The sequence below is a fragment of the Gavia stellata genome, chromosome 25 (assembly GCF_030936135.1).
Source record: "Gavia stellata isolate bGavSte3 chromosome 25, bGavSte3.hap2, whole genome shotgun sequence".
In the NCBI taxonomy this organism is placed as follows: Eukaryota; Metazoa; Chordata; class Aves; order Gaviiformes; family Gaviidae; genus Gavia; species Gavia stellata.
In genome coordinates, this window is record NC_082618.1 from 1,241,034 (window position 1) to 1,249,225 (window position 8,192).

The window sequence follows — 8,192 nt, forward strand, 5'->3', positions numbered from 1 at the left end:
TGGGTGGCACATTCCTCCATGTGTCCGTGACCAGGCTGGCACATCCATGACCAGGGTGGCGTGTCCCTGTGTCTGTGACCAAGCTGGCATGTCCTTCTGTGTGTCCGTGACCAGGGTGGCATGTCCATGACCAGGGTGGCACCTCCCTCCGTCTGTCTGTGACCGGGGTGGCACATTCCTCCATGTGTCCGTGACCAGGCTGGCACATCCATGACCAGGGTGGCGTGTCCCTGTGTCTGTGACCACGCTGGCATGTCCTTCTGTGTGTCCGTGACCAGGGTGGCACCTCCCTCTGTGTGTCTGTGACCGGGGTGGCACATTCCTCCATGTGTCTGTGACCAGGCTGGCACATCCATGACCAGGGTGGCGTGTCCCTGTGTCTGTGACCAAGCTGGCATGTCCTTCTGTGTGTCCGTGACCAGGGTGGCATGTCCGTGACCAGGGTGGCACCTCCCTCCGTGTGTCTGTGACCGGGGTGGCACATTCCTCCATGTGTCCGTGACCAGGCTGGCACATCCATGACCAGGGTGGCGTGTCCCTGTGTCTGTGACCAAGCTGGCATGTCCTTCTGTGTGTCCGTGACCAGGGTGGCACATCCGTGACTAGGCTGGCGTGTCCCTCTATGTGTCTGTGACCGGGCTGGCAGGTCCATGCAGCGCTGGTACCTCCCTCCCCATGCCTGTCCCTGCCCCGTGTCCCCTGCCCTGTCCACCCCGGTGTCCCCGCACCGCCAGCCTGCAGTGGCACCCCTGGAGCCCCCTGCTGCCACCCTGGGGACAGTGACACACGGATGCGGTGGCCCTGCAGCAGGGTAGGAAACAGGGGAAGCAGCTTGCCCAGAGAGCCGTGGCGTGGACAGGCACTTGGCTGCCCCCGGGGTGACAATGGGGACAGGGTGACCATGGGGACATGGTGACCAGGGAGTCCCGGTCCCCTGCCGCAGGTGCTGCGAGTGCGGGGCCTCCCTGTCCCACCAGTACTACGAGAAGGATGGGCGCCTGTACTGCAAGAAGGATTACTGGGCACACTTCGGGGAGCTCTGCCACGGCTGCTCCGAGCAGATCACCAAAGGGCTGGTTATGGTGAGCACTGGGGGGGTCCGGGGGTCCCCAAGAGTCCCCGGTGGGGGGCAAGGAGCCCTGACCCATGGCTGAGCTCCCTGGAAAGGGGGCGAGGTGGGGAGGGGGTGCAGACCCCCAGCAGAGGTTGGGCTCTGGGGGTGGCTGGCGTGTCCTCTGTGTTTTGGTGGGACCCTGGGGGGGGACGTGCCCCCATGCTGGGGCTGGGGGGTGCAGGGGGGAGGCTCAGGGTGGTGGGGAGATGTCCCTGCAGCTGTCCCCAGCCTGGTGGCATGGCTGTCCCCACCACACCACGGCTCAGCCTGCCTTTCCCTTGGCCCTGATGCACCCATGGGTGCTCCTGGCACCATCCGAGCCCCAGCACCCACACTTGGTGCCCCGGACGCCTGGGTCCCAGCAGCTGATGGCATCTGCCCGCAGGTGGCCGGGGAGCAGAAGTACCACCCCGAGTGCTTCAGTTGCCTCAACTGCCGTACGTTCATTGGGGACGGGGACACCTACGCGCTGGTGGAGCGCTCCAAGCTCTACTGGTACGTCCCAGCCTGGGTGGGTGGGTGGGTGGGACACATCCCCTGGCACCCCCCCACCCACCCACCTCCTCTCGGCCCCGCAGTGGGCACTGCTATTACCAGATGGTGGTGACGCCGGTCATCGAGCAGATCCTGCCGGATTCGCCGGCTTCCCGCATCCCGCACACCGTCACGCTCGTCTCCATCCCCGCCTGCTCCGACGGCAAACGCGGCTTCTCCGTCTCCATCGACCAGGGCTGCGGCACCGAGCACCCCCGCACCGTCCGCGTCCGCGAGTGCGTCTGTGTTCCCTCTCCCACCGTCCCCTCCCCGGGGCTGGGGCCGTCCCGCACCCCTTCTGCTGGTGGCATCCACCCCACAGAGACTTTTTGGGGTGGGAGGGTGAGGGTTGGGGCTGGCGTGTCCCCATCAGCTGGGGGTGGCCAGAGGGGGCCATGCTGGCATGTCCCCAGCCATCAGGGTGGCCTGGGGGTGACGTGCTGCTGTTGCCCCATCTGCCGGGGCGCGTGGTGGGTACCGGCCTGGCGTCTCCCTGTATGCTTGGGACAGCTCATGGGTACTGTGCCAGCGTGTCCCCATCCAGGAGGAGTGACCTGTGGGCAGCGTGCCTGCATGTCCCCAACTAGCAGGGGTGGCTTGTGGGCAGCATGACTGCATGTCCCCATCTGGTAGGGGTGACCCGTGGGCAGCTCGCCTGCACGTCCCTGTCTCGCAGGGGTGACTCGTGTGTACCGTGACAGCATGTCCCCATTTGGTAGAGGTGACTCGCAGGGGACATGACAGCCTGTCCCCATTGGCTGGGGTTGGCTCGTGGGCAGTGTCCCAGCACATCCCCACCCATGACGGTGTCGGGGCCGGGGGGCTGACCCCTGCTGCCTGCCGGCCCCGCAGGGTAGATCCAGACTGCATCAGCCCTGACATGAAGAACTCCATCCACGTGGGCGACCGCATCCTGGAGATCAACGGCACCCCCATCGGCCACGTCCCCCTGGATGAGGTATGCTCCCCCTGGGGTGCCCCCCGAACCAGCACTGCACCCCCCCGCCAACCCTCGCTGCCATCCTTTTCTGCCCTAGATCGACCTGTTGATCCAGGAGACCAGCCGCCTGCTCCAGCTGACCATCGAGCACGACCCCCATGAGCCCCTTGCCCGCGAGTCGGGGCTTGCCTGCAGCCCCCTGCCCGCCCCGTGCAGCCCCCTGTGCTCCCCGGCCCCCCAGCCCTGCGGGGAGCCCAGCGCCATGCGCCAGCGGACTGTCACGTAAGGCCACCCGCTCGCCCGCCTCTCCCGTTGGGGTCCCTCCTTGGGGTTGACCCTCTGTCCGTCGATCCCGCAGGAGGAGCTGCAGCACAGACAAGTCTCCGGGCTCCGGCTCTGTGGGCTCACCCGCATCCCAACGCAAGGACATCGGTCGCTCCGAGTCTTTGCGTGTTGTCTCCCGCGCCCATCGCATCTTCCGCCCCTCCGACCTGATCCACGGCGAGGTGCTGGGCAAGGGCTGCTTCGGCCAGGCCATCAAGGTGGGGCTGGGCGGCCACAAGTGTCATGAGCACGAGGGTCTCAGCTCCCTGGGATGGAGGGGGGGGTATCATGTCCCCCAAGGTGTCCCTGCAGGTGGGGGTGACAGCGGGGAGCTGGTGGCTCAGCCCGTGCCCTCCCTGTCAGGTGACGCATCGGGAGACGGGCGAGGTGATGGTCATGAAGGAGCTGATCCGCTTTGACGAGGAGACGCAGAGGACCTTCCTCAAAGAGGCGAGTGTCCCCCTTCTTTAATCCCCCCGGTTTGGGGAGGGACACAAGGGATGGGGCTGTTCCGACCCTGTCCCCCACCCTGACATGGGATGCCGGGCACGGCACCGGGAGGGGGGGTGGCCAGGCACCATGGAGCGCGGGCAGCCCTGCCTCTTTAGTGGAGAACACTTCACGTGGGCAGTGGGTCTGGCTGGGTGGGTGCTGGGTGCCTTGGAGTGTCACAGCCATGGGGGGGTCCTGCAGGTGAAGGTGATGCGCTGCCTGGAGCACCCCAATGTGCTGAAGTTCATCGGGGTGCTGTACAAGGAGAAGAGGCTCAACTTCATCACGGAGTACATCAAGGGAGGCACCTTGAGGAGCCTCATCAAGAGCATGGTGAGCACTGGGGGGGCAGGTCGGCCCCCCACCACCCCGTGGTCCCGGTGAGGCTGGGGGACCTCTTTCCTCTTCTCTGGCAAATCCCCCCTCCCGCCCCCAGGACAGCCACTACCCCTGGAGCCAGCGGGTCAGCTTCGCCAAGGACATCGCCGCTGGCATGGTGGGTGCCACTGGGGGATGGGTGGGTGGGATGGGTGCTGGTGGGTGGGGAACCGTGGGGAACCGTGGGGTGGGGATGCCCCCCGCTCTCAGCCCATCCTTCCCCCAGGCCTACCTCCACTCCATGAACATCATCCACCGTGACCTCAACTCTCACAACTGCCTCGTGCGGGAGGTGAGTCCCACCTCGGTGGTGTCCTCCCCCGGCCCGGGTGGGGGTCTCAGGCCGCTGCATGGCTCCCCCCATGCCTCACCCCTCTCCATCCACCCAGAACAAGAGCGTGGTGGTGGCCGATTTTGGGCTGGCGCGGCTGATGGTGGACGAGAAGAACCAGCCCGAACATCTCAAGAACCTGAAGAAACCGGACCGCAAGAAGCGGTACACGGTGGTGGGGAACCCGTACTGGATGGCCCCCGAGATGATCAATGGTGAGCCTGGTTGCGGTGCTGGGGGGGGGGGGCATGGCCAGCCAGGGCTCTGTCCCCAAGCAGGGGACACTTGGTGGGGCAGAGACAGGACGCGTGGCATGGCTGGACCCGTCTCTCCCTGCAGGGAGGAGCTACGATGAGAAGGTGGACATCTTCTCCTTCGGCATCGTCCTGTGCGAGGCAAGTACCATTGGGGCTGGGGTCTCCGGTTGGGATCCTCATTGTGTTTGGGGTCCCCCCTTGGGGTTGGGGTCTTCCCTTGGGGCTGAGCCCCCTCCTCCCTCCCACTCTCCCCCAGATCATCGGCCGGGTGAGCGCTGACCCTGACTACCTGCCCCGCACCACCGACTTCGGCCTCAATGTCAGGGGCTTCCTGGACCGCTACTGCCCCCCCGCCTGCCCCCCCAGCTTCTTCCCCATCGCCGTCTGCTGCTGCGACCTGGACCCCGAGAAGCGGTGAGTGGTTGGGACCCCCCACCCCTGGGGGACCACTGGGGCTGGTGGCGGGGAGGGGGGGGACGGGGCCAGCAGAGCTGCCACGTGTCCCCCCCCTTCTCGCTCAGGCCGTCCTTCAGCAAGCTGGAGCAGTGGCTGGAAACCCTCCGCATGCACCTGGAGATCCATCTGCCGCTGAGCTCCCAGCTGGAGCAGTTGGACCGCGCCTTCGGAGAGACGCACCGGAGGGGCGAGGGCGGGCTGCCAGCACCCCCCCGATAGAGCCCCCCCCCCCCACCACCTGCACCCCTTCTGAAGCGGTGGGAGAAGGAGCTGCACCCGCCGCCAGCATCTCCTCCGGCTGCCACCACCCCCGGGGCTGGATCCCTGGGGCTCCCCGGATGAGCCCCCCCACCCCGTCTCCTCTGCACGGGCTGCCTGTGCTGCTGCCCGCACTGCTGCCCGCACCGTCCCTGGGAGCTGGCCCTCCCCGGGGCTGCACGGCCCCTGTGCGTCCCCCCCACGCCGTAGCTCTCACCCCCAGGACAAGCCTGGTCAGCCGCACCGCGGGGACTGTCCCTGTGTCCCCATGTCCCCCCGCCCCGGCTCGCTTTGCCTTTGCACGCCCGGGGGCTGCGCGGCTGCTGCACCCCCACGAGCCCCGTGGGCTCCCCCACACAGAGCCGCGGCCTCGCGGTGGTGCCTTGGCTTTCCGTGAACTTGCACTGCGACACAGGAGGGAACCCCCAGTTCCTTGGGGGGGGGGGTACGCAGCCCCCCGGCCCCCCCGGGGGAGCGTGGGTCCCAGGGCAACCTCGTAGCAAAGCCCTCGTCCTTGGCCGGCCCCTCTCACGCTGCTCCTGCTGGCACCCCAGGCTTGGGGGGCTGCCGGCACGCCCGGCCGAGCGAGGGGTCCATGGTGGGGGGACACCCCCGTGGCGTGGGGACAGGCACGTAGCAGTCCCCACTGCCCCCATGTCCCTGCTGCCCATGCTAATCCGTGACCGCGCATCCCTGGGGACAGCGCCGGGTGGTCCAGAGGGACGCGGGGATGCGGCTCGTCTCGGTCCCCTTGACCAGGGGTGGTTGGGGGGGTTGCGCCACGCGGTGCTTTTCATGCTCTTTATTCAGGTTCATTTTTCTGTAAGATATTTAAAGAGAAGAGTTTGTATTATTTTTTCATACGATGTAGCGTTTGCCATTTGTCACTGCCTCGGTTCTGCTTTCCCGAAGGGATGAAACTGTGAAGCCTCTCCGTGCACTTTTGCCCGGGAAGTCCAAGGCGACGTCCTCTCCGGAGGTGGGAAGGGAGCTCAAACTGTGATGTACCCCGAGCCGTGAGTCAATAAATCCTTCCCTGCTCGCTGCCCGGCCTGCTTGGGAATCGCTCGCCTCCCCTGGGGGGGCTGGAAGCTCTTGGGGAAACTGAGGCAGGAGGGGCTGCGCTCTCCGCTCAGGGCGGTGCGGTGGTACCGGACTCGGTGGCATCCCCCAGGCTCGGTCACCCCTGTGGTGGCGGCACTGTTGTCCCCCTGCGTGCTCTTCCTACCCCATCGTGGGTACCCCCCCAGCCCTGGGGCTGATGCCATCCCTTGCCTGCACCGCCTGGCCGGGCCCCCAGGACCCCCAAGCCTGGTGTCCCCTCCCCGCCTGGCCATGCCTGCTGTCACCTCACGTGATGGCAGAGCCCGCGGTGGTGACAGGCCGGTGATGGGGCTGCGTGGCCATGGGCACCGCAGAGCAGCTTTGCCTTCGATGTAAAACAAGCCCCAGGGGACAGCGAGGTGGTCCATGCCCCACGCAGTGGTGGCCCATGGCTGTCCCCTGCTGTTCCTCTGTCCTTGTCACCTTCCTAACCCAAATTAAGGTCCCCAAGGTGGGGGGTCTCCATCCTTGGGAGGGTTTGAGCTTTGGCTAGAGAAAACCTGGACCCCAAGGAGCTTATTGGGGGGATGACATGGAAGGGACCAGGGGATGTCCCCAAGGATGTCCCCAGGGATGCTGCAGCTGGGCGAGGAGGGGAGAGCCTAGCGCAGCCCAAAGGCATCCCGGGATCCAGGAAAACCTTATGGTTTATTGCTCCGGGGATGCTCGACCTCAGCATGGGAGGGACTGGGGGGGTTGGGGAGGTGACAGCAGCTCTGTTCCCCCCTGGGGTGGCTCCTTCATCTGACTGCCTGTCCCACGTCACCCCGGTGAAGGGACAGGGGCAAACACACTGCCGGCGTCACGGTGCCGTCACGGCACCCTTGGTGACATCGCACCGCACAGGTTCTTTGCTCCGGGAGCAAGACACCATCGCTCCCCAGGAACGTTGGGGCAGCAGGGGACCTGTTGTGGCTGTCACCCCTGGGAAACACCATGGTCCCCAACCCCCTGCCGCCGCAGGAGAGCAGGACCCCAGGGGACACCCCTCCTGGCAGCGGGAACCCCACATCCCCGCGGGACCCCCAGTCCCCCCGCAGCCCCTCGCCCAGCTGGATGGAGCTGCTGAGCGGGATGTGCCTGGTGCGGCCGGTGCCATCAGGCCACTTGCTGGTGACCCTGCAGAGGACCCTCGGCGCCGGGCAGGGCGAGAGCCGGGCGAGAGCCAGCAGCCGGCCGCGGCAGGGCCGAAGCGGTGGCAGCTCGGTCACCCCCATGACCAGTGACTCATCCCAGACCGAGCCAGTGGCCAGGAGCCTCTCACCAGGCAGGGAGGTGGCCCCGGCACAGCCCCGGTGGCCCCACACCACAGCCATCACCCACCCAAACCCCCCCCATGGGGGTGTGCAGCACGCCATGCCCAAATCCGGCCACCGGCGCGTGCGGCACCCGGCTCCCCGCCGTCCCCCCGCCCAGCCGGCAGCGGCCTGGCAGGGTCCCTCGCCCCTGCAGCCCCCCACCGCCCGGCCCGACGCTGTCATGAGGGGCTCCGCGCCCCCGCTCCTTGTTCCTGACTGTCCTCCCCGGCCGTCACCTCCCAGGAGGGACAAGGGCACCCACACCAAGCTGCAGGCCACCGAGAGCTGCCCCCAAGCCCCCTGTTCCCCCCGGGGTCCTGCTCTGTCCCCACCTGAGGTGGTCCCCAGTGACATCCCCAGCAGGGCTCTGCCCAAGCTCGGCCCCGGCTCGCCATGGTGGCCCTTGCTGCAGGCAGGGAGCCAGGTGTCCCCACATCCCACGTCCCCACTGGCGGACCAGCAGCCAAGTGCTGCCGAGACGATGGCCAAAGGCACCAGTGGCATTGGCAAGGACATGGCCGAGCCAGTGCTGCTCGGCAGAGTGTCCTCCACCATCCTGCACGAGGCCCAGACGGAGAGCTCCGGCTCCGGCCACGATGATGGGGATGAGCCATCAGCCACTGGGTTTATCACCTTCTTCATGGGTAAGTTTGGGCGACCGGGTGGGAGGGAGAGTGCGGCTTCTGCCGGCATCTCAGCGGGGTAG

General features: G+C 67.0%; 2 protein-coding genes across 2 annotated transcripts in view; both read left to right on the forward strand.

Moving 5' to 3' along the window:
- The window catches only part of LIMK1 (LIM domain kinase 1), a 7,630-nt gene extending 2,585 nt beyond the window's left edge, over positions 1 to 5,045 (forward strand). Inside the window, exons 2-15 of the mRNA XM_059829493.1 lie at positions 944 to 1,082; positions 1,500 to 1,609; positions 1,693 to 1,884; positions 2,501 to 2,606; positions 2,686 to 2,870; positions 2,947 to 3,130; positions 3,276 to 3,362; positions 3,606 to 3,737; positions 3,841 to 3,900; positions 4,009 to 4,074; positions 4,172 to 4,328; positions 4,453 to 4,508; positions 4,627 to 4,784; positions 4,892 to 5,045. Of these exons, the coding sequence (XP_059685476.1) occupies positions 944 to 1,082; positions 1,500 to 1,609; positions 1,693 to 1,884; positions 2,501 to 2,606; positions 2,686 to 2,870; positions 2,947 to 3,130; positions 3,276 to 3,362; positions 3,606 to 3,737; positions 3,841 to 3,900; positions 4,009 to 4,074; positions 4,172 to 4,328; positions 4,453 to 4,508; positions 4,627 to 4,784; positions 4,892 to 5,045 (1,786 nt within the window). The remainder of the gene's footprint in view (positions 1 to 943; positions 1,083 to 1,499; positions 1,610 to 1,692; positions 1,885 to 2,500; positions 2,607 to 2,685; positions 2,871 to 2,946; positions 3,131 to 3,275; positions 3,363 to 3,605; positions 3,738 to 3,840; positions 3,901 to 4,008; positions 4,075 to 4,171; positions 4,329 to 4,452; positions 4,509 to 4,626; positions 4,785 to 4,891) is intronic.
- A 2,079-nt stretch (positions 5,046 to 7,124) lies between these two features.
- Positions 7,125 to 8,192, forward strand: LOC132319209 (uncharacterized). Its single transcript, XM_059829494.1, has one exon. The coding sequence runs from the start codon at positions 7,125 to 7,127 to the stop codon at positions 8,190 to 8,192; it is 1,068 nt and encodes a 355-aa protein (XP_059685477.1).